This window comes from Panthera leo, chromosome A2 (assembly GCF_018350215.1).
Source record: "Panthera leo isolate Ple1 chromosome A2, P.leo_Ple1_pat1.1, whole genome shotgun sequence".
NCBI classification, from domain to species: domain Eukaryota; kingdom Metazoa; phylum Chordata; class Mammalia; order Carnivora; family Felidae; genus Panthera; species Panthera leo.
In genome coordinates this window covers 145,163,034-145,187,445 of record NC_056680.1, presented here as the reverse complement: position 1 = coordinate 145,187,445, position 24,412 = coordinate 145,163,034, and the positions used below count along the sequence as shown (strand labels likewise).

Below are 24,412 nucleotides of genomic sequence, written 5' to 3'. Positions count from 1 at the left end.
ACTACCCACATCAGCTAACGCATCATCGATACTACACTACATACTATACCACACCACACATCTCATCACCCCACAGTCTATCCTGACAATGGGTACAGTACTTTCCTCCTGAGCCGTACTTCCGTCATGATTCCCAACCACTCCTCAAGAGATACACATAATAAACCACTCACCCACACTGCGTGACTGGTCAATCCTGATGTATTTTAAGGTTGCTAGCAACATCTTTTTAGGAGAATTCATCTTAACAAAACTGCCTTAATCCCGACCTGCATTTTTGCCACTCCGTTTATTCTTTTAAGTCTTCTCTCATTCCTTACAGCGGTCCTTTCCTCAGCTCACAAACTCTCTCCCCCTTCTTATCCCATCATAACCTTGGACTAAGTTCGTGCCTCGGCCAGCAGTCAGTATCTTAAAATCATCCTTAAAATCATCCTTTCACATCTGTAGGAATCTTCACTTGACTCTCCCGTTCCTTTCCTCCTTGGATGTGATTTTACCCTGAGAAACATGCTCCCTTGTCTTCTGTGTCCCTCCTTCCAGCTGCCACCTGCTGTTCTGACAGATCTCCGTTGCCTCTCTGGACAGACGGATGTTGGGCACTCACTGCTCAACCCGCTGCCATCTCCCCTTGTGTCCGATTCTTTACTGCATCCTTTTGTGCTCTTAGTTCAGCATAAACTTCCATAGGATGCCTGCCGCCGGTTTGCCTTTTATGTCCGTCCCAGTTAGCCTATTTCTGACCTTTCACTCTATTGACCAGACACGTTACCTTCCAACAAAGTGACCTGGACGGCAAAACTTCATACCCCGGTTCTCACTCTGCCACATTCTTACCTCACTCTCTCTCCTTGTCAATACACAAGTCTGACACATTTCCAGCTCCCATTCCCTAATGTTCCCACTTAGCCCTCTTTAATGCCCTTCCGCGCGTATTTTCCCACCTGCCTGTGCTGTACCCCAGCCGAATCCACACATCCCCTCTCCTCGTTTGGCTCCCAGCCCCATCTTTTGTTCTCTCCCTTGCTGTTTGTTCATACAAGTCTCAAGTCTCTTCAGTGGCTTCATCTCACTTTCTGCAAGTCCTAACATGTTTCCTTAATTTCCAAGTGTGCCTTTAACGTCTCTCTTATAGTACATTCTTTCCAATCTCCCCTGTTTTATCTTAACCTTTCAGAGTGACGAGTGCGTATTCTTTTTGAGGTTCCCTCCCCTCTGACCCCCACTCCCTCACCCAAAACCAACTGTCTCCTCTTTAGACAAGCCCTTCCCTTAGAGAGCAACCAACTGGTCTCCTTCCTTTTCTGTCATGATCTTCGGCCCAAGTATGGTGCCATATACGTCCGGTCATTGCCAGCGACAATTTCCATGTCAGTATTGTGATCTCTTCTCATCGGACAGCAATTTTAACTTTGCTATATTTTACTCCTTTTTCTTGATATTTGCCTCATAAAAACTTCCTTATGTTCTGCATCCCTCCTCCATTCGGAGATTATGTATATACATAGCATTCCCATAGATTCAGACTGGCTTCTGGATAAACCAACATCTCATATTCAGCCCTCACCATTCAGACCGTGGACTGGATTCCAGGCCCATCCCCGTGGCCCCTCTCTACCCTCCTCTTCCACAAAGCTTTCCAACAGCTCCCTTCCTAATCTCTGTTTGTAGCCACACACCCCCCTCCTTTCTCTGCCTCAGTGCTTGGGTCGGAATTAACATAAAACCACTCTACCAAGTCCCTACTCTCTACATCTCAGTGTCCCTCCCTCCAGCCCTCTTCAGTGACCTTCCCCTTGGCCACGCCCTAGGGGATGTTCCCCGCCCTAGCCTGAGTCACGGTGGCCCCCTTCCTTATTTTAGCCTCCGTCCTCTCCAGACCTGCTGTCCTTCCTTACAGGTCTCCCCAGCTGCTTCTCTGTCAGCTAATCCTAGTATGACAGGTTGCTACAAAGACTTATCGGAACGGCTCCTCCTCTGCCTTCATCTAAAGCAGTGGTTCTCAAACCGCGGCTTGTTAAAGCGCAGATTCATCAGCTCAGACGGGGCTGCAGGGCACGTCTTAGGCATCGCTGTAAACACGCCCCTCAGCCAAGTCCTTCAATTAAAAACTTGCCACCAATGCATCAAGAGTGAGTGTACCTCTGACTTTCATTGCTGGGCAGACCTTTCTCTCCCAGTATACACACGAGTCGCAGCAGTGTGGCCTTAGGCCTAACACATTAGGCCAGTCAGGCCTGTTCCCAGAGCCGACAGGATCCCCCATTCTGGGGATCTTCATGGCACGTGTGGTTTTCTTATTACACGCCACGTAGTGAGAGCGGTTCTCTATAAATGCCCCTCTTAGCCTTAGCCCCTCTCCTCCCCCCAACCCCCGCCACCCCTGCGCCTTTGGCCCAAGCATGGGGGCCTTCTCCCTCCAGTCAGTACCTGCCAATCCTCAAGTGACCTTTTAATCTGGGGGCAGCTATGACACTGTTCTCCCGTTACTGTCTCCTTATTACCTATCCTACCCTAAAGAAATAGGCCACCTTCTCTTGAGCCCCCGCCCCATTTCCACTTCACTCAGCAGACATGTGTCCTGCCGAACAGCTCTCCCCCACCAGGTTTTCTCCCCACTAGCGGTCTGTCGCTTGCGGAACATCTCCACGTGACAGAGTAACTTCTAGAATAACTTCAATGTGGCGCTCGCATATTTACTTGTATCTCTCTTCAGTTGTTTGCCGCCGCCCCCCCCCATCTTAATTCCACACGGTGTAATTTCAAGTTCTACCGAGTTGCGTTCCCACCAGGACCCCTAGCCGCTCAGCTCCCGATACTCGTCACCCCTGCGACAGACAAACGACTCACACAGCGATCCTGGTGTCCGTGTGCTGCCCTCGCTTTAAACCAGGGGCGTCTCCCTCCGTCTCCCTCCAGTCTTCCTCACTAAAGCTTCCCGCCGCTTCTCAGGCCCTGTTCTCCTGTTGTCACACGTACTGCTTTCGGTCTGGCTTCAAGGCCCCCCCACTTGACCAAACAGACCCGTTAGGAGACCTTACAGGATTTCCCCTTCTGGGGAACTCTGTTCCTCACCATGTCTGCCCCTGCCACTCCACTGCCCCCAACTGCCCCTCCAGCAGCTGTCCCCTGACATCGTCTCCGTCTCTCTCCTCTTTGAGTCAGCGTGGTACCCTACGCTTCCGGCCCAAACCTGCGGATCTTCAGATGCCCCCGTCTCTTCTGCAGGCTCTCCGACTCCTCCCCCCGGCCCTCCGGGAGCACCTCCGTTACCTACACAGCCGCTGGCTTTTTTAGCTCCCGTCTTTGTATCGTTTCCCATGGATTCGGGTGTCTGTCTTCTCTTCGATCCCCCTTGTTTCGCCCGTGCTGTTCCCCCGGTCCCCTCTGTTCGGCCCAGACCTTCCCAGGACCCCGGCCGCTGGCCACGGCTGACATCCATCCGTCCGTCTTTAACCTTCCACTCCGTTGGTCACACTGTTGCTTCGAGGAAGAGTCCCACGTGGCACTCCCTCACGACCCCGGTTCCTACACTCCGTCTCCACGGCGCATCTCCTTGGGTGGTCACCTAGCTTGGCTCACAGCTCTGTGCTTCGTATGCACCTCTGCTGTCTCCCGGTGCCCTCGCAGTGGCCCTCTGGTGTCGTTCCCTCTTCACGCCTCCTACTCCACTCCACACCTTCAATCCCCTCCCTTCTTGGCGTCTAGACTGCAGCTTCTCTTCCCTTCCTGCTCCGTGCTGTTTTCCCACAGGTCTGCCCAGGAGTGTCTGTCGCTTTTAGCCACTCCTCCCACGGCATGTAGCTTCAAAGAGCGACCAACTTGAATGGCACGGCGCACGAGAAACCATGATACCCGGCCGGGCCATCTCTCCACAGAAGGAATGGGTGCAGGACACTTCTCCCCAGATGTGCTCCCTCATCCTCTTCCCGCGGTCCCCAGAGCACGAACCGCTCAACCAAGTCAAGCCTGGTTATCTCGAACGTCGCCAGCAGTAGCTTTCCATCAACTTTCCTGTCACCCACGTCCTTCAAGTCCCAGTTTCCCTCCAAATGGCTGCTCCAAGAGCTAGTCCACTCCTGCCTCCTACCCAAGTCCTTGCTTCTCACGCTTTGTTTATACTTCTACTCACAACGCCCAACATATGTGACCAACGACCCATTTCGAGCTCTGACAAGATGCCCCAGTCTAGACCTTCTTCGTCCCTCACGTGCCCTGCCTTGTAGGCCCTCCACGACAGCGTTTCCTTTTCTTTGCTTCGAGTCTCTCCTTTCCTTCTCACTGCATCGTGACTTGTGGCCCAGGAATGCTGCCCATCCTTCCAGCCAGCGTGTCACTCCTTACTGACTCCTTTCCCTCTGAGGGCAACTTAATGCAGCTTTTCTGCACTTTTCCTCCTTTTCCCCCTACTTTTGTTCTTGAGAAGAACCGTCTCTTCAGCACCCCTCCTGCCACCTGTACAGACAGCATTCCGTGGATTCACCACCTTCCCTGGTGCATATTTGCTCCTCATTTTTGGCAGTCACTGCCCGACTCCTCTCCATCTTCCCGGATTTCCTACATGTTGTGCTGCACCCGTTCCTTTCCAGTTCAGTCCAGACCCGCCTGCATGGGCTGCTACAGCCAGCCTGTTTTACCTCTGTCCCTTCCACCTCTACTTTCTGCCCCATTGATCACAGCCTTAAAACTATTTCAGCGAAGCTTTCTGGAATGTCCTCTTAACCCCATGTCTTATTGAATCATGGTCTCCTCTGTGGTTGAGACCTGACCACTCCCCCCCGAATTTTCCACTCTGCCCTTTGCTACCCTAGAGGTCCTGCACTCCAGCCCGACTCACATGTCTCTCCCAACATAGTTTCCAGCATCTACCTTTTCTCTTATTCTGTGTTCCTTCACACGGGCCTCCTCAGAAGCTGTCTGTCCTTTCAGTCAGTCCTAGGACAAGCTTCATTTCTGAGAAGAATTGTAACATAGATCTCCAGGGCATTCTGCTCTTACTGTCTTTGGTTATTTGCCTGGCTTCATTCATGAAGCTCTCATCTTTCTGTTACGGCAACGGATTCAACATTGTTCTCTGGCCATGAAAGGCCCCCCTCACTCCCTCTCCTCATCACCCAGTGTTAGTCGTCCTTTCTGCTAACGTTAATAGATTGCTACCAGTGGTTTTACTAGATGGAGTTCACCTTAGATGCCCTATAACCTCTCCTTGTTATCAACCAAATTATTTAATTAAAATTTTGTCACAGAAGTTTCAGAAACATTCTACTAATACCATTCTTATTTGCTTCCTTAATCTGTCTCTCTGTGTCTCTTACTTAAGTGTCTTATGTCTTTACTTGTACATAAAATCCAAGCAGTTTGCCCCAGGCTGTGATTATACCCTTGTTCCTGATGGTTTCCTTACTTCTGTTCATTTGCCTGTAGCCTCCCTGCTTAATCAGAACCAAACTGGGGTTCGTATAATCCTGTGTTACTCAGTGTCCACCCTGCCTCTCCATTCTTATTTGATCACGACCTTTGTCCCTACCATAATCCCATCTCTCCTTAATTTTTTCTAAATACTTCAACTGACCCATTCTAGGTCTGTGTTAGCTTCCACTTTCTTCCTCCTTCCCTTTCTCCTGCAGAAAACCCTACCTTGATTTAACCACAATCATTCTTTGATCAATCCCCTATTGCACTGAAATAATTCTGTGGTCTTGATAGGTACACTCTTCTCTATGGGTCAGCCCGCTGCCGTCATCTGTTTTCAGCACGCTCTCTGAATTCAGACCTGCTCTTCACAGGATTCCCACCACTGGCTTTAGTTATTTCTAACATTCCAATCTCGACTGCCTCAGCTCACCAGAGCCTGTTGGAAAATATCTGGTCTCCTTCATTTGAAATACATGGTATTTCAAATAAGTTCCTAAGCAAATTCTCCTCCAGCACCTAGGCATTAGCGTATCTCTTACCATTGCCAACTGCCCCATGGCCTTTCTGGCCTTTTGTTTGTGTCTTCCTTTGCTTGCCCGACTCTTTTGCAGCCTTGGAGATCCTATTAAAACTGTCACGTCCCTTCAAATTTTTGATTTCCCCAGGCTGTTAATCCTGCACTCCCACACAGCCCCGTTAAAACTTAAAGAACCTACGGGCACTGAGTTGCAGCGTCACAGGCATGTAAGGAGACCTCTCTCTCTCTCTCTCTCTCTCTCACACACACACACCTAGTTAACTCCTAGCCAATCCACTCTTGGAGAAAGAGGTCATGACTCCAATCTGACATGTTTGTTTACACCTTTATGTGGAATGTCAGCGTGTATTGGCATTTACTACATACTTGGCGGGAAAGAGGGAGTTCAAAGACTGAGCAGAGAGGTCAAAGTCCCATTACCCAGATTGTCACAGATGGTCTTTCCATCTGAGTCTCTTCTTTCCTGCCCTTCCTATCCCCCAAATAACTCTCACTCCCCAATTTCTAGTATTTTTTGTACCTATAGGCCTTTTTCAAACCATGGATTAAATCCTTAAATGCCTTTTCATCCATACTTAATAAATCACCCCCTCTTCCAACAGTTCAGAAAATCCCATCTTCTTCACGAAGACTTCCCTTTCCAAAAATGTGTCCCCCTACCTCCATTTCTTTCTGAATTTACGAGTCATCCCCAAACATATAATGGCCCACTTGCTTTTCCATTTTAAGACACTGACTTTGCCAGTACTGGAACCTCATTACTGACCTATACTGTAGGTTGAAAGTTGACCTAAAGCAAGTTCATTCTGGTGTCCTATGGACCCCCTGTTGGTCCGCAGTCTAAAGATACAATATTGAGAGACTCTGGTGTACTTAGTGTTAATTTAATGACCTGTGTGCTTTTTGCTTTTTTTTTTTTTTTTTGCTTTGTCAGCTCCTAAAAGTAACGGTTCTCACATTTTTCAACTTGTAGACCCTTTTGACAGGCCTGGCAAAAAAAGTCCCCAGTTATCCCCCCTGCCGCTTTCTTTATACAGATACGAAAACGTTTTTGCCCAGGTCGTCTTTTCTGTACTTTTCGACAGGAAAGGTGTGGTCTATGTACGGCGGGGAATGGTTTTTAAAATCATTCTGTGAGACTGCCTTTTGGCCAGGCCGCAGGCTGCTTTGGGGGCCACCAGCCGTAACAATACAGAACACGGCGCTGCGTACGGACGGAGGCCCTGGGCTTGCACTGCCCCTGACACAGGCTTGCCTTCTCTCCCACCCCAGCTGCAGGCACCTTTAGCTGCACCATGAAGTTTACCGTCCGGGACTGCGACCCTGACACCGGGGTTCCAGCTGAGGAGGGGTATGATGATGAGTACGTGGTGAGTCTTCCCGGCACAGAGATTCACTCTGACACCCTCGCACCACCCAGTGACCTCTGCCTGCAGAGAACATTTTGCTGGCGGCACCTGACATGAACCTACGGGCTTTTATTCTCAAACAGGTCACAACCGAGGAGGACCTGGGCCAGTCCTCCTCTGTGACAGGAGTGTGTCTTGCCAAAGAGAATTCCGATTTACCCCTTAGTGACGGATTGAAAACAAAACTCACTTTGTTAGGTCTTTAAAAATAGGGGTGATTAAGAGATGAAAACGCTTACGCAATTTGCCTGGAGATCAAGGAGTTTTACGTGAAGGATTGGGTTTTTCCGTTTTTGTTTAGCAGCTTTTAGTTTGCTTGTAACGTAGCCACAGCATGAAATGAAAAGCCCTCAGAGAACGTAGGGAAAAGCTTAAAAAGTATCGACCTGCTGGCGAACGTGAAGTTCAGAAGGTCGTCAAGTTCAGAAGGTGCGGCAACCTGACTTCTTTGTACCCCGGGGCTATAGGCGTGGCTCGGAATACGGCTCCCGCCAGGTGACCTGTTTTCTTGCTTTCCTTTGCGAAGGCATATGCGGGTAGATTTATCCAGACCACGGAACTTAAACTACTTTAGTGGTAGAGTTTATCCTAGGCTCCTGCAAAGGATATAACGCAGAATGATGAAAGCATGCTAATTAGTCCCGTCGGTCTGGTCTGCGTACCGGAGGGCCTTCATTTACTGACCCCTGCTTGTTACCTACTAGCTGGAAGATCTCGAAGTGACTGTGTCTGACCATATTCAGAAAGTCCTCAAGCCCAACTTTGCTGCTGCCTGGGAAGAGGTGGGAGACACCTTTGAGAAAGAGGAGACCTTTGCCCTCAGTTCTACCAAAACTCTCCAAGGTGAGAACAATTTTGCTCTCGGTGTATTGCAGTATAAAACCTAATAGGCCTACTTATTATTCCACAGTAACTCTTTAAATATCTCGTAACCTGTTTCACTGCCAAGGCCAGGATCCCGTCTGCATCATCTAATGGAATCAACCGGGCTCTAGTCTGGTAGCCTCCCTTCACGGGGCACCCCTTCCATCCCCAGCACGTGCAGGGGCAGACCCCCAGGCTGAGCCTTCCTGACCCTCTTGTATCTTCTCAACACAGAAGCTGTCAACAACATCATCACGTTTCTGGGCATGCAGCCATGTGAGAGGTCAGACAAAGTACCTGAGAACAAGAATTCCCATTCCCTCTATCTGGCAGGTAAGAAACCTCCATCAGAGTCTCCCTGTGTATGGTCGCAAAATAGGAGGGGGTGTGCAGGGGCATCTCGTGCCCTGCTACGGTTCCATTATCCCATTATGAGTTATAATTTGAAGGCCTGTTCATATGAATAATTTCTTTTAGCTGTTTAATTATTTGCGTATCCTTAACGTTGTTCTCTGAAGAAGTAAATTTGGCCTCAAACACTTAAATCTCTCCCGCACATACCAATGCTACCACTTCCCCACCTTCGAGTACCCCAAATCAGTATTATTGAGTACCTCCTATGTGCCTGGTATCACGGAAATATAAAAGATTGCTTAGAATTTGTCCACAAGATTCAATTCTCACCGTAAACACAAATCTCTAGAAAAGCTAAACTAAACTAATAGGAAATGCAAGCAGAGCACGATATAGTTCATTATTCAGAGCTTCTTGTGAGTTCTTAAGCCAGTTTTCCTTGCTTTTTTCTCTCAGGTGTATACAGAGGTGGCTATGATTTATTGGTGAGGTCCAGGCTGGCCTTAGCAGACGGAGTGACCATGCAGGTGACTGTCAGAAGCAAAGAGGGAACACCTGTAGATGTTATCTTGGCTTCTGTTGGATAAACTGTCACTGGGCAATGAATGAAGTTGATGGCACAGTTCACTGTCAGTGGGCTTTTAGACTAGTGGCATGAATTTCCCGGAATTAGACTTTTAAGGATTAATGTTCTTTGGAGAAGCAAATTAAACATTTGGCCCCGAGCCAGCAGATCAAGCAAATATCTGTTCTTGTGCATGTAAATTTCTTTTTTCTTTTTTTTAAATTAACACTGGGTCAACTTTGGTATGATAGTACAGCTTTGGGTGATGTTGCAAATCAAATACTATCCTGTACCCCAGCTGCTTAACTTCATCACATTCTTTAATCTAATGTGTGTCTGAAAGCTCCTGACAATGTTGGAAAGCTTTTATCCCAGAGGGGTGGTGGGGGAGGGGAAGCCGGAGTCCACTTTTGTCAAAATTCATTTTTATTAATAGAAAATAAACACTTATTCCAGTTTCAGTCGTTATACTTCAAGTTGCTAATAAAAAAAAAAAAAAGAATTTAAAATAATCACTCAATCATCCTGTTTTGACTAAGACAGTGAAGCTGTGGCTTAAAAAAAACGTATTCAGCACCATTTGCGCATAGGCCTTTCAGAATTTGTTCTTAAAGTTTCAGAACTTTCCTGTCTACAAAGTACAGGAATTACTGAGCTACAAGAGGAAGCTTCTCTAGGACAACCAACGAGAAGTTAAGTAATCGTCATAAAAGGAATCCATGTACATTCAGCACGGTAACTTGGACTATACAACGATCCCCTCCCCTCCAGCTCAGGAGGGACATGCTTCTAAGCACTGAGGTATGAAGAGTCAGACTGTCATTTGCTGTTAGAATTAGCTAATAACAGTAAATCTCTGGCAAGGATGCTACTGGTCCTTAACATCCTGTGATTTTTAGGAAATTCTGTAAATAGTTTGGGTTTAATTCAGTTTACTCAGAAATGAAACCTGTTGAATAAGGTTCACTACTCTGCCAGAGTATCTGCTGGTTTAGTATCCTTATAAAATACATATAATACGTGCAGGTAAATCATAGTATTAAAGTATACTTAGAATACTGCATATTCAAACCAAAACCTAGGTCAACAAAATGCCTATCATTAAAAGCAGCTGATGGAACGAAATCCAAAGTTATGACAAGGGAGACTCACTCTCACTAAGCCGTGTTGCTTAGAGAAGTTATGAAAGCATGTGCCCTTACGGCCATTTGAGGACAGGTAAGGAGACCCCCCTCTCCTCATTCTTTACCATAGGATTCCAACCGAGGATGGGCCAGAAATTAGCATTTCTAAACATTCCAGAAAAGTCCACAGAATTGTCAGAAAGACTTTAAAAATGTCTGTCTTTCTGAATCTGTGAGTAGTCATGCTCATCAGAATTTTCTGATAGCACAAAGACAAAGGCATACACTCGCTCAGATGTTAGAAGAATGGGAGGTGGACTGTTCGGGCCATCCTTAGCCAGAGCTTCCGTGGGCTTTTTACTATATGCTGATCACAAGTGAGTCAGGTGGACTTTTGTGAGAGAATAGCGTTTGGTGGCCAGGACCTCTTTTGGGCATTTCTTTCTAAGTGGAATACACAACAGGTAAGGGAGTAGGGGAGGTAATACAGGGAAGCTACTCTTTCCAGCTCAGAAGGAGTTGATGAAGCCCATATATGCATTCAAGAAGCCCATGGGATCCTCTAGCTGTGGATAGTGGCTAATGTGGTCATCCAGAATCGACACTGTGGACCGCGGCAGCGTTTTCCTAGTGGAAGAGAACAGCATGTAGGTGAACTTGAGGCTGGAGGGAGGGGAGGGATGCAAGCCAGTGGGCAGCCCCAGTAAATGCCCTTACGGACATACCACACTGGAAGGAACCAACAAAGAGCTTATTCACCTTCTACTTTGGAATTGTATCTTAGGCGGGTAAACCTGCCAATTCCATTTATGACATAAGCAGACTAGTTCTTAACTGTTCATAACCCAACAGACAACAACTTGAAAATATAACACTTTGCAACACCTGCCCAGGCAGGATGACTTCCAGCTCCTTAGAGAAGCATGAGGCATCAAACGAGTGGGCCATTCAGAAACTAACCGTCCAAGTAAAGATAACAAAAGGCCTTCCTTAACCCTGGCCGGAGATGGGTGGGGGGGGCATTCTGTTTAGAATTAAATGTACACTATTTACTACTGGGTTGTTTCTGCTAGGCCGTGTGAAGGTATGGGACAGTCTCATGTGACATAATCAAGATTTCGTATTCCAACACCTTCTGAGTAAGTTAAGCACCTAGAGAAAATAACAACCAAGGAGAAGGCACTTTTCCACAGTGAACTCTTCTCAAGCTCTCCTTACAGTCTGCTCAGCTGAGGTCGAGGAGTTTTACAGTCAGACTAAAGCAAACATTTAAAACAGATCTACTTCCGTTCCTTGGTTCACATGACAGCTTTTCCTACCTGTACACCTAGGAGCATGTGGTAGCCATGACAGTGAAAACAGGCCATGTAAATCAAGACAACGTAAACCTGAATTTTTTCATCTTTCCGTTTACGAAAATAAGATTCCCCAATTCATCTTTTTATGTGTTTCCTAGATGAACAGCCAGTGAGGGCAGAGACAGTGGCTATCCTGTTCACCACTGTCGCCAGGAACAAAACAAAGACCCCTGAGGGAGACTCACCTGTACAGCTCCAAAAACTCTGGATAGGGGTTTACGGGATCCAGTGGCCCATAGATAAAATGAACTAGGAAAGAGAAGAGGAGTGAATTACTAAAGGTCTCAAATGTACTCTCCTACCCCTTCAAAAAAATTGTTTTTCCAGTCTTCATTGAGAAATAATGGACATACGTCACTATTTAAGTTTAAAGCATACATACATCATGACGATTTGGTGTATGTATTTTGTGAAATGATTACTGAGACAAGTTAACATCTACCTCGTATAGATACGATGAAAAAGAAAAAAAAAATTCTTGTGATGAGAACTCTTAGGATCTACTCTCTCAACAACTTTCTTGTTGGCTATAGTCATTATGTTGTTCGTCACATCCCTAGTACTTACTCGTAAGTGGAAGTCTGTACATTTTGACTACTTTCCTCCAGCTTCTCCCTCACCCCACCTCTGGTAACCACAGATCCAATCTCTTGTCCTCTGAGTGTGGGGGAGTTTTTTTAAATTCCACAGTATGATCTCCGTAAGTGAGATCATACAGTATCTGTCTTTCTGTCTGACTTCTCTCATTTAGCATAATGCCTTGTAGGTTCATCCACGTTGTCACAAATAGGAAGATTGCCTTATGGCTGAATAGTGCCCACTGTATACATACATATATATCACAGCTTTTTTATCCATTCATTGATAGATGGGCACGCAGGCTGTTTCCATGTCTTGGCTATCATAAACCACGCAGCTGTGAACACAGGGGTGCAGAAACCTTTTCAACTTAAGTGTTTTCATTTCCTCTGGATGTATTCCCAGGAGTGGAGTTGCCAGATCGTATGGTGGTTCTGTTTTCATTTTTTTGAGGAGCCTCCATACTGTTTTCCACCGTGGCCGTCCCCACTTACAATCCCACCACCACTGCACAAGGGCTCCCTTGCTTCCAAATCCACACCAACACTTACTGTCTCTTGTCTTTTTGCTGATGGCCATTCTAACAGGTGTGAGGTGATATCTCATTCTGGTTCTAATTTGCATTTCCCTAATGACTAGTGATGTTGAACTCTTTTCATGTACCTGTTGGCCTTTCCTATACCTTCTTTGCAGAAGTATCTATTCGCGTCCTTTGCCCAGTTTTTAATCGGCTTATTTGTTTCTTTGCTATTGAGTATACACATTCTTCATTCATTTTGGATGTTAACCTCTTGTCAGATACATGGTTTGTAAACATTTTTCCCATTTGTTGGTTTCTTTACCTATACAGAGCTTTTTTAGTTTGATGAAGTCCCACTTGTTTATTTTTTGTCTCTAAATATCTTTTTAAAAAAAAATTTTATGCTTAGGGGTGCCTGGGTGGCTCAGTCAGTTAAGCGGCCGACTCTTGATTTCCGCTTGGTTTGTGAGTTTGAGCCCCGTGTCGGGCTCCATGCTCACTGCGTAGAGCCTGCTTCCACCCCTCTTTCTGGCCCTCTCCCGCGCAGGCTCTCCCTCCCTCTCTCTCAAAAATAAATGTTAAAACAAATTTTTTTTTTAATGTTATGCTTAGAAAATCTAGCTTCTTTTAATGAGTAGGTTATAAGGAGCTCCTGGGAATAAGCCTAACACTTAGTCCGTTTGGGACAGTTCTCCTGTACACAGCCATTCAGTCCCTCCTCCAGCTCTTCTGTGCCTGGACCGAGGGGACTAAGCCACACTGTGCATGTCCTCCTCCTATGAATCCAGGATACCATCATTATTTAGGTCCCTCTCTTCAGTTATAACTGACCGCTGACGTTTTAAATCTTGGGCACCAGCTACTATGGATGAGACACTGCACTGAGTTTTTTCTTTTTAAATCTGTAAGAACGAACAGACACGTGAGCCCAAGACACCTCCAGCCTCTCAATTAGTATCTAAACCGCCTTCTGTTGCGGCACATCGGCATTTAACGTGGCGGCCGCTGACGAGGCCCAGCACGAGAGCCGGCCCAACTCCCACTCCTGACAGTGACCCCAGCTACCTCTGCAGTGGCATCTCCCTGTTTTCCACACTTCGCTCTACAACTCGTGTCACTGGTGTCCAGATGCTGGGAGTAGGGCCTGCCAGGTTAAATAAGAGATACCCAGTTAAATGTAATTTCAGGTAAGAAATGATTTTTTTTTTTGGTGGGGGGGGTATAAAGATGTCAAAATACTGCAAAGCACATACTTATTCTAAAGTACTTGCCGTTTATATGAAATTCAAATTTAGCTGGGTGTCTTGTATGTGTATTTGCTAAATCTGGCAATTATTTTAGCTCCATAGTCCCTCAGTATTCCTATCAAAACGTAATACAGAAATACTCACTGGGAATAGTTACAGAAGCAAGAGCTCCCACCCAGCGTCTTCTAAACTTCTTCCTCTGGTTGATGTACTGTAAGAGACTACAGGACAGGTAAGTCAGCAAGAGTAGGACAAGAAATCTTTACTGTTACAGGAAGGCAAAGGCATCCCAAAACGAAAGCCGCTACATTCTCACTTGAACGCGGCCTGAGGATGCTTTGTACAAGACAGAGAGCTCTCCCTCTCAGTCCCTGCTGCAATGGAAAAGATACGAAAAAGGAAGAGACTTGTACTTTGAGAGGTACTAGGCTCCTTTCACAACTGTGATTAGACATTTTGAAGCATTTTAATATTAACAAAAAGCCCAAAGTAGGATTTGCTAAACTCAATTGGCCAGTTACTGATTTAGCATTAGAATTTGCAGCTGTTTATCTAAACTCCGTACCACATGCCTTCTGCTCAGGGCTCACTATTCTCCACTTCTTCCTTCTCAGCGCAGGACTTTCTCGTTTCCCTCACAGACCATAACCGACCCCCTCGTGAGAGGGAACAAGCTAGCGAGGAACAGAACGAGGAATCCTACAGCTATCCCCACTTGCCAAAAACAGAGCTTCTCTGGAAACCAAAAGAAAGTGTTGTTATTTCTTACCTGTCGATGACTAAGTTTCCATCATTGTTGCGGATCCCTGCCCACATGTCCCACAGCTCACTCTCAGAGGGGCGGGTGTACGGCCCGAAGACTGGGGTGAGACTGAAAGAGCCCGAAAGAGCAGAAAGACACAGGTGAATGTTAAAGAATCCAGAATGTTAAATATGACTGGAACCTCACAGGTCACAGAGTCTGACCCTTAACTGATTTGTGAATCCCTTCTACCGCTTCCCTGGCAAATGGCCAACATCTGTGTTTTAAAATCTCAAACCCTGGCCCAGAATTTTAATGGCAACTTTTCACTACATTGTTCCCAGGCTATAGCGAATCAATAATGACTTACCCTCGGGAGAATACAAAGAAGTTCATCAATCGTGTCAGGATGGGTGACAGCACGCCTCCATCTTTGAGGAGCTGTAGGTAAAGAGGTAAAAATCAGGAATTTAGAGAAAGAAAACCACTAACCAGGACAGAAGTTTCATATTAGGAATTTAAAAAGGACTTAAGCCAAATGTCCTTCTACTGAAACATTTCCTTACTGGCTTCTCACTTCTGTTTTGCCTACCTGCTCTCTCATGGAAGGCAAACCTATCTGTGGTTCCCTTTAAGATTACCTTTCTACGCTTCACGAAATCCCTAAGATTTCTAACTGATGTATCCAACTTTAGGATCTGATCTGTTCAGACAACATGCTAATGACACAAATCTCTAGATAGCTGTATTTCTCCAAGTATTTGTTGATCTCTTCTTCTCAGAAAGGAGGCTTTACCTAGAAACTGCTTCCATTGCTGTATCTGCGGATACAGAAGGAAAAAACTAACTTTATTAATGTAAATTCCTGAGGAGAGCATTTTAACTACAGCCCATTACAGTAGGTATGGCCCTTATAAAGGTCCTAGCATTATTTATGTTGGTATAAATCTTAAAAAGTCAAGATTTTGGGGGCGCCTGGGTGGCTCAGTCGGTTAAACGGCCGACTTCGGCTCAGGTCACGATCTCATGGTCCGTGAGTTCGAGCCCCGCGTCGGGCTCTGTGCTGACAGCTCAGAGCCTGGAGCCTGTTTCAGATTCTGTGTCCCCCTCTCTCTCTGACCCTCCCCCGTTCATGCTCTGTCTCTCTCTGTCTCAAAAATAAATAAACGTTAAAAAAAAAACAACACTCAAAATTTTGTCACTGGAGTAGCCAACCTTTTGGAGTAGGAGAGGACGGTGAGTCTCAGGAAATATACCTATAGGAGAAGAAGAGACTCATGTTAGTTATTTACCAACAATTTTAAGTCAAACACAGGCTCATTATCGGAGACTATCTCCCGATTTACTGTCACATTTGGGGCCTTTATTGCCAGAAACGATAAAATAAACAAAACTTAGTTCTTTCATCTAATTACTTCTCCAGGGAATTCTCTGTTTAACAGGTCAGATTCTGTCCTGCTGGGATTACTTTCCCCATTGTAAGAGTAGAGAAACAGGGGAAAGCTAATGTATGTGATCATCCATAAAGCTGACTGAGCCTGACTTCCCTTGGCCTTTCTTTCCATTCTTCACAGTACCTAGTATTGTTAGTGATTTGGGCTACAAAAGAAACCAGTGGTTTTTTTTCAGGAACTGTAGGTCCCTGGGGTAGGGGGGCGGGGAACCAAAAAACCTAGAGTTTCCTTTTCCATTTTTCTCCAGAGTCAATGAGAGAAAGCCATGAGCATCACTGATAAAGGGAGAGACTCCCGTCCGAATCTGCCCTTCTGGTATTCAGGGGACATCTGGATATTCATGGACTTACAAGTCAGGCTCAATGGCACACAAGGAAAAAGAACCCCCTCCAAAAGACTGAAGCAAAGGTTCAGTAATTTCTAAGTGAAACCTGGCATTACCATCAATTAAGAGTTTTTGGGGGGCGCTGGGGTGGCTCAGTCAGTTGAGCATCTGACTCTGGATTTCAGCTCAGGTCATGATCTCACTGTTTGTGAGATGGAGCTCTGCATTGTCAACCACGGAGCCTGCTTGGGGTTCTCTTTCCAAAATAAATAAAAATAAACATTTTTTGAAAGATTAAGAGTTTCTGGAACAAACCACAGGGTATCAGGAGCGCCTGTGGTTCCATCACAACTATCTGCATAACCCACTGCAGCCAGTGCTCTCCTCACGACCAACCGTGGTTGTTGCTAGACCTCCCCACAGATCTTGCTGCGCGATGCATTTACAAAGAAACACGTGTTACTGTAACGCAGCTTTCTATTAGCTGTTTGTCGATACGATTAGTTTCTTTCGTGATCCTATTTGTTTTATTTTCTATGTTTAAAAACATTCTGAGAAAGAGTCAATAAATCTCATTAGAGATTTCGTAGTTCGTGGCATAAGAAAGGTCAAGATCCTCTGGTGTAATTATGTCTGCCTGCAATATCATGAGATTACTGTTTAGATGTCGACATGATATCTACATGTGGCCCTTTGAGGCTACACCTCACTTTCCACCCACCACCACGGCAGTTACCTCCATTTGACAGACAGAGACTCTTTATGGTAAGCCGACCAGATCGATTCTGCTTGAACCTAGAAATGGGTGAGGGAAACACACATCTAACTCAGTGGACACACACCAATGCAGCAGCCGAAGACAAACTCCCAAGAGGGAGAAGGACTAGAAAGAATCCAGGAACAATTTATTTTTCCCAGCATTTTAAACCAGTGATACCTGTGAGCAGTACTGAAGTCTATGACCTCACTGACCTATAGAGCAGCTCCTGAGCAACGATATCTCCATAGTCATGAGACAAAAGGTTGATCCTGCGGTTCTGGAGCCCCAGGTGCCGCAAAAGAGCCTCCACAATGCTGGCCTGCTCAAATATGGAATAGTGATGTGGTCTCTAAGGGGAAGAAAGCCCAGATATACAGGATGACGTCATGAGTGCTGATCTGTCTGCCAGCCTGACCCTCTGTTGTCCCAACACCACCCCTCCACCAAAAAAAAACACTGGTCCCATCCAGATGCCGCTTACCGGTTTGTCACTGAAGCCAAAGCCCAAGAAATCAAGGGCGATCACTCGATGAAACCTTAGGGTCAGACCTTCCCAAATCTACAAGAACGAAAAAGAGGATCTGGATTTTGTAATCCTGCGCCTCTGCTCTTCGAACCTACAGTACAAGAGCTTCATCCCCATCTTGACTTAACAGACTTTGATAAAAAATCTCATGAAACCACCACAGGCCCACAGATGATCCTCTTGGTTTACTCGTAATCTCCATTCAGGGAAAAACTCGAGCATTTTTTACTTGTCAATGATCCTTTCCAGATCACCAAAGGGTTTTTTACTCTCTTACAGTACATGAGAAACAGTTCTACATTTAATCCTGTTTTATTAAGCAATTCAAATAGCTAAGAACCTTGCAGTCCTGATAACACAGTCCTTGATTTTGGATTTTTAAAGATATAGTAGGATCTAGAAATCTGATTTCATTACCTTGTACCAATCATAGCTGGATGTTGGAAAGCCATGCAAAAGCACAACTATCTCAGGACTTCCAACCACACCCACAGAGTCTGGGAAAAAGGAAAGAAATCAGTTAGGCTGGCTGCCTTAAAAAATAATCTTGAAAATATTAAAATCTACATAATCTGGCATAAAGGACAAGAAACCCTGCCTAAATTAATGAAATAAAAATAAATTCATTTTTAAAATGCAAGCTTACTGCTTTACGTAAAAACAGGCATTTGATGATTCTCTTTTCATCTGTATATTAAAAACTTGTCAATAGCACACTTTATATGAAAATACTTGAAGGCAATCTGCTTAATTTCACTTAGGTTTTTTAAAGTATTTCCCCATTTCTTTATATTACCAATATGTAAATTGTTTTTCACAGTAAAAAGTAAACTTGCACAGTTAGAAGTATACCATCACAACATAAACACTACAGATTTTTTGTACCTTATTAATGGCCTCACAAAAATTCTCTGAAATATAGCAACTCTTCCTCAACCTGGTGAACACCTTAGTTTATCCTATTTGTCCAGCACTTTTATTTCCCCCAGGGGAGACCCAATCCAGTATCAAAAGCATACTGCTCAAACTATTAAAAGTTCTAACAAGTATAAAAAAATATTAATACAGACATGAACATTTTTTAATGCACAGGCATCTTTTAAATTAGTCAAACGTTTAAACAGGGAAAGGTCTTGTTAAAAGTATTAGATTTAAAATGGACACATTCATGCATACTGCCAGTGGCATGAGATTTGAGAAGGTTTGCAAAAATAATTTAATCAAAAGCAATTAAAAATATTCTTGAGAATTAAAGAAAAATTCTTGAGAATCCATGCAAATAAAATCATTCCTTTTACAAGTAGTATAGTTTGAAAATATATGGAAAAAATAAATATGTTAAACATATACATGAAGATTTCCCTTCAACATTGACTATGTGAGACATTAAAAAACTAGAAACAATTAAATGACCGGTATAGAGGAAATTATATACTTACTTAATTGAATACAGCAAATGAGAGGAGGTCAGGAGCAATAATGAAAAACGGTTTATGACAAACATTTTTCGTTATTGCTCTTGACCCCCGCCCAAAAGAAATCTTTCCCAATCTTGTTTCGCAATTTCTTTACCTATAAAAGGGGTTAATAGCGCCTATATCCAAGTACTGTTGTAAAGATTAAACGAAATAATGGAGATTGAAAACCTAATCCAATGACTAGCATATGATAATTACTTGACAAGTAGCAGTCATAACAATAATTATCATCAGCAAATTAATTTATACAAGGGTATAAGGCTTAAATCGCATTTAGTTATGCATGCAACGAACAATCTTTATAGAACACAATAAAATGAAATCAGGGACGGAGGGAAACAGAACCAACGGTAGGTCTGCGGAATACCGTTTATATTACCCGACACTAGGGGCGCTCAAAAGAGAAAACCAATATCTATCAATACAAATGAGGCTATGAAGAAAAATTATACTGAAAAGTCAGTTCTACAGAAACTGAAATTAATTCCACCACCCCCGCCCCCCCCCCAGCAGTTTTCTTTGAGCTTCCCTGCTATGGAGTTGATGAGTGGAATTAGTTCATTCCTTCAAGCACACTGCCCAGAAAATGGGGCTTTTCCCCGCCATCACTGAAGGGCAACAGAGACCAATGGACACAAAATGAGTACCTCAGTGGGACCTATGGGATCTGTACATGCGGGGGGCTCCAACGGCCCTCGTCTTACCTTGGTAGAAGATGCGCAGTCCCTTGTAGGTGAAAAATTTGCCTGACGACTTCCAGGAGTGAAGGGCAGGGGAAAGCTGGGGGGTGGGATATGCAGGTAGGCCGCAAGCAGGGGCACAGCCAGCAGACCCACCTGCACCCACCACTCCCTCATCCTGTAGGAAAACCAGAGACCCGAGGTAAGCAGTCGGACGAACCGCACATGCTTCAACAAGCCCCAGATCGGTAAGATGGGGTGGGAAAACTCTGTACCGTGCAGCGACTGCCTGGCCCTCCATATGACGCACGGCAGAAAGTTTACCCAGAAGAACGTAAGCACACCTCTGCCTGCTACGCAGTCACCATAACTGCTCACCATTCTAGGAAAAAATATATTATTTTAATACGTACTCTTCCCCCTCTCCTTCCCACTTTAATCCCTCAGTGTGCTTCTCCTTCCTCCCATTGTGCTTTTCCCCAGACGAGAAGAGGTTTTTTTATGTGAAGTCAAAAGAAGTATTGTGCCCCTTTTCACTGGCTTTTATCAAAGCTTCCCCAGAAAACAGTAATGATTTCCTTCATATTGACACGATGAGCTCTACCCCCCCCCCAACCAGTAAAGTGTTACATACAGATACACAGATGTAGTTTTTTACTAATGATTTTTTAAAAAGCATGTCGTAGTAGCCTCTGTCCTTAAAGCAGAGAGCCGTTTTTAATTTTTTTACTATTTATCAATTCTCTGACCCCAGTGAAGCCCCACTTGGCACTGCTCTCTCGATCTGTGCTGAGAAACGGCTCCAGGTAAACCGTCTGTGAACGTAGGAACCTCGGTGCACTGCGTATTCCAACATAAGCAGCTTTGTCATGACCCACAGTATCTAATCTCCTGAGAGCCTCAGGGCAGGAGATTATATTTCTGCTCTACTGGGCAGACTCTTGAGGAAACTCCCATTTATTTAATTTTTTAGGACTGCTACCTCCCACCCTGCACACACCTCAAAAAACAAAACAAAACAAAAAAAAGGCAGAGCTCATACCCAACATCTGGAAATTGCTTTGGTCTCTGGAAAGAAAGGGCTGGCTTGCATACCCAACCTTCTCATGCCCAGGACTTCAAAGGTCCAGGTCAGTCTATCCACAATGATGAGTGCTAAACGGGAATTAGGAATAGTTCTGTTTCTAGCTTATGACTTCGAATAGTCGCCAGGGAAAGAATTAGCAGTAGAATGGAAGTGCTCTCAAAATAACCAGATTGGAAATACTTTCTAAAACTAAAGTAGGAGTTGTCAAGAAAACAGAGCTTACAAATTAGGGAACCCGATTGTTAAAGCCCCACTGGAGACAGCTTTGTGCGAGTACACATACCCTTCCACCAATATTACCTGCAGACTGGACACAACCCCTATGCATCACAAACTGATCCAACTCACAAAATGCTTTTTTTTTTTTTTTAACTCTAAAATAAATAAGACTGTGGTTCCACAGTGGTTAAAAAAAAAAAAAAATCCCTCAAAAAATCTGAGCAGCATCTCTCTTTTTTAGGCATCACTTAGGGCAGTCTTTTTTTTTTTTTTTTTTTCTTCCTCCAAAGTAGCTGTCCATAAAACAGACCCAATGATTTGGTTGCACCTTTCAAGTTAATACTATGATTCCAAAAAGTGCCCGCAAACATGATAATTATCATCACAATTTTCACCCCCTAATAGTGGCAGGCTACAACCCAGTACCTCCTTGAAAAATGAGATGACAAAAGGCATCAGGTTTAGCTATCATCTGTCCTGTACTTCAGCTCATACATTTCATCACTGCCACCCGCCCCCCCCCCCCCCCCACCAGCCGCCCCAACCCGGGCTTCTTCATCTCATTCATTCAGGGGTTCCAGCAGACGCATATCTGCAATGACTCAGCACAGAGCCAGGGAGGGGCTACTAGAGGAGCAAGCAGAAGGCTGCAGGGGGCGGGGGGGAGGGGGGGGGGGGACAACGACCGTATACTTTCCACTCCCGGACACCTCCACCCTCTACACCTCCTCTTTTACTCCAAGAAAGGAAAGAGGCAACCTTTCAGGAAGCCGTTTTCTGGTTTCATACCTCCGTAAAAATGCCTCTAACAACGTTTTAGGATTTTTAGCAGGGAGACAATCTGGCAGTCAGTAGCCAAAACGGGTTAAACATTTTTTGACCAAAACCTCCATTACTTAATGAGCCACGAGTCAAAAGTATAAATCCTGCAAACCCCAGTAGCAAACCTTCTGGAAATTAATAACCTCTACAAGCCTTGAATTCTTCGTCTCATAAAGAGGAAAACATACATTTAAAACCACCAAATTTGCCACCTTAAGGCATCGCGCTGAGACTGTGAACTGTGTAAACCAATGCAAACAATTCACGTGTAACATTAGGACAGTTTGGTCAAGTGATCATTTTCGCTTGGCTTCTCATTACTGAAATCCGAAAAATACTTACGCCTCGGTGATACGGTACTGCAAGTTCTAGTCACACCTACGCAGCAACTCACGCCACAGCGATACCAGGGTCTTCAAATCCTAAGTCGCGCCACAACGATACCGGGGTCTAGAAATCCCAAACTGCGCCACAGCAATACCAGGGTCTCGAAATACTAAATCGCGCCAAGATGATGCGGGGGTCTAGAAATCTTAAATCGCGCCAGGGTGACGCCGGGGTCTAAAAATCCTAAATCACGCCAAGGCGACACCAGGGTCTAGACGTTCTAAATCGCGCCAGAGCAATGCCCGGTTTCAAAATCCTAAATCGCATCTGAGCCATACCAAGACCTAGAGCGCCAATCGCGCCAGAGCGAGGCCGGGGTCTAAAAATCCCAGAGTCTTAGGGTAAAGCTGGGGTCTGAAAACCCTGAATCGCCCTAGGGCGATGCCGCGGTCTAGAAATCTTAAATCGCGCCAGGGTGACGCCGGGGTCCCCAAATCCTAAATGACGCCACGGCAACGCTGGGGTCTACAAATCCTAAATCGCATCCGAGCGATCCCAGGGTCTAGAAATACCAAATCTGGGAGATCTCCAGCCCGGCACATTCTACTGCGTGCAGGAGTGACATCCCCTCCCAAGTAGGCAGACAGGGCTCAGAGGACAGGCAGGCGCGCCACCCCGCCCCCCCCCCCCCCCCCCCGCCACCAGCCCGGGTGGGGTCTTCCCTCACGGGAGTCGAGGTCCGGCAACCCCGGCACGGACACGCACATCCCCACCAGCTGGCCCGCGCCCTCTCCGGGACGGCGGCTTTGAGCCAGCCACACCCCCTCGCGCCGGCCGCGCGCACCCACCTGCGGAGGCGATCTCGGCGCACCATGGCCGCGTCTTATCCCATGCCGCCCGGCACACGGGATTGGAGCACCGGGCGCCGCAGCACCCGCGCCGGCAGGCCAGGGCCGGCCGGCCGGCAAGGCGCAGCCTACAGCCCGCGAGGGCGGCGCCGGCCGCGGCAAGCAGCGAGCGGCCACCCGGGAGTGCGCTGCGGCACTGCCCGAGGCGCGGCTGCCGCAGAGGAAGGACGGAGAGGCGCTGGTTGCCGCGGCAGTGCCGAGCGAGTGGGCACCGACTTTTAGAGCCCACCCGCGCCCCGCCCCTGGTCCGCCCACCGCGCCGCAGTGCCCCTCCCGCCGCAGCCAACGCCTCTCCCCACCAGCCCTCCCCGCAGCCCTGCCGCCGCCGCAGGGATGGAACTTTCTTCTCACGGCAGCTCCTCTAGGGGGCACCTTTAGGGTTGTCGACCCCGCCAGCACTCCGCTGCTCCTTCACAAGCCGCCCCCCCCCCCCCCCCCAACTCTGAGCTCCAGGTTCCGCAGCAGAAATTCTCCTCTGGCGAGTTAACGCCACAGGAAAAGGCAGACTCTGAAACCCGAACGTACACCCCCACCCGTGGACCACCACCCACAGGTTCCCCAACCCCAGAGGTGGCCACTCGACCTCAGGAGTGGTGGGGCTCAGGGTGGCCAGCTGTGGTGCCTGCTCTCGGTCTATACCACGCCCGTGGCATGGGTTCCGTCCAGAGCAGTGGTCTTCGAGTGCCCCACACCTCGCAGGTCCCGAGCTGTGGGTAACCATCAAGGACACAACCAAATGTCTAGGAAACAATAAGCTCTGCAGGACCTCCTACCAATCTCATCAGCTAATTCGGGGGGTGGTGGCTAGGAAGCAAAAAGGGCAAAACTTGGGGAGAAGTCTGGGTTCTCTCGCTCAACCGCGGCCATGGCCGCGGCGCCAGGCACGTTTCCTTTGCAGCAGCGCTACGTGGTCCGCATGCCAGAGCCCCGCCGCAGCCCTCTCTCGGCACCCGCTCCCAGCCAAGGGCCGGTACAGCACCAGAAATAATGATCTTCGCCTTTATGCGACTAAAACTCCCCTTTTTTAGAATGCCGACTGAATCACAACGCAAGGACGCCAGTGGTACGGGAAAGAAGGAGGGAATTTTTTTCTTCATCGATAATCCTTTAA

The 24,412-nt window shown here is 46.4% G+C and overlaps 2 protein-coding genes and 1 long non-coding RNA gene across 4 annotated transcripts in view; 2 read left to right on the top strand and 1 right to left on the bottom strand.

Moving 5' to 3' along the window:
- Positions 1-9,561, top strand: part of COPG2 (COPI coat complex subunit gamma 2) — a 114,677-nt gene extending 105,116 nt beyond the window's left edge. For both annotated transcript variants that reach the window (XM_042924746.1, XM_042924756.1), the window contains 4 exons: positions 7,226-7,323; positions 8,067-8,205; positions 8,461-8,559; positions 9,037-9,561. In XM_042924746.1, the coding sequence (XP_042780680.1) occupies positions 7,226-7,323; positions 8,067-8,205; positions 8,461-8,559; positions 9,037-9,167 (467 nt within the window). In that variant the 3' untranslated portion in view covers positions 9,168-9,561. The remainder of the gene's footprint in view (positions 1-7,225; positions 7,324-8,066; positions 8,206-8,460; positions 8,560-9,036) is intronic.
- MEST lies at positions 9,554-23,353 on the bottom strand. Its single transcript, XM_042924774.1, is given in 13 exon segments — positions 9,554-10,896; positions 11,813-11,876; positions 14,118-14,194; positions 14,743-14,844; positions 15,086-15,156; positions 15,931-15,971; positions 17,231-17,289; positions 17,467-17,603; positions 17,736-17,813; positions 18,198-18,277; positions 19,963-20,040; positions 20,043-20,116; positions 23,242-23,353. Coding segments are annotated over 13 exon segments (1,005 nt in total). The 5' UTR covers positions 23,268-23,353; the 3' UTR covers positions 9,554-10,778.
- Positions 13,839-16,639, top strand: LOC122211580. The gene is made up of 5 exons (XR_006198721.1): positions 13,839-13,913; positions 14,248-14,394; positions 14,588-14,876; positions 15,060-15,170; positions 16,419-16,639. It is a non-coding gene; the product is annotated as an uncharacterized LOC122211580 (long non-coding RNA).
- Positions 23,354-24,412: the final 1,059 nt, after the last annotated feature.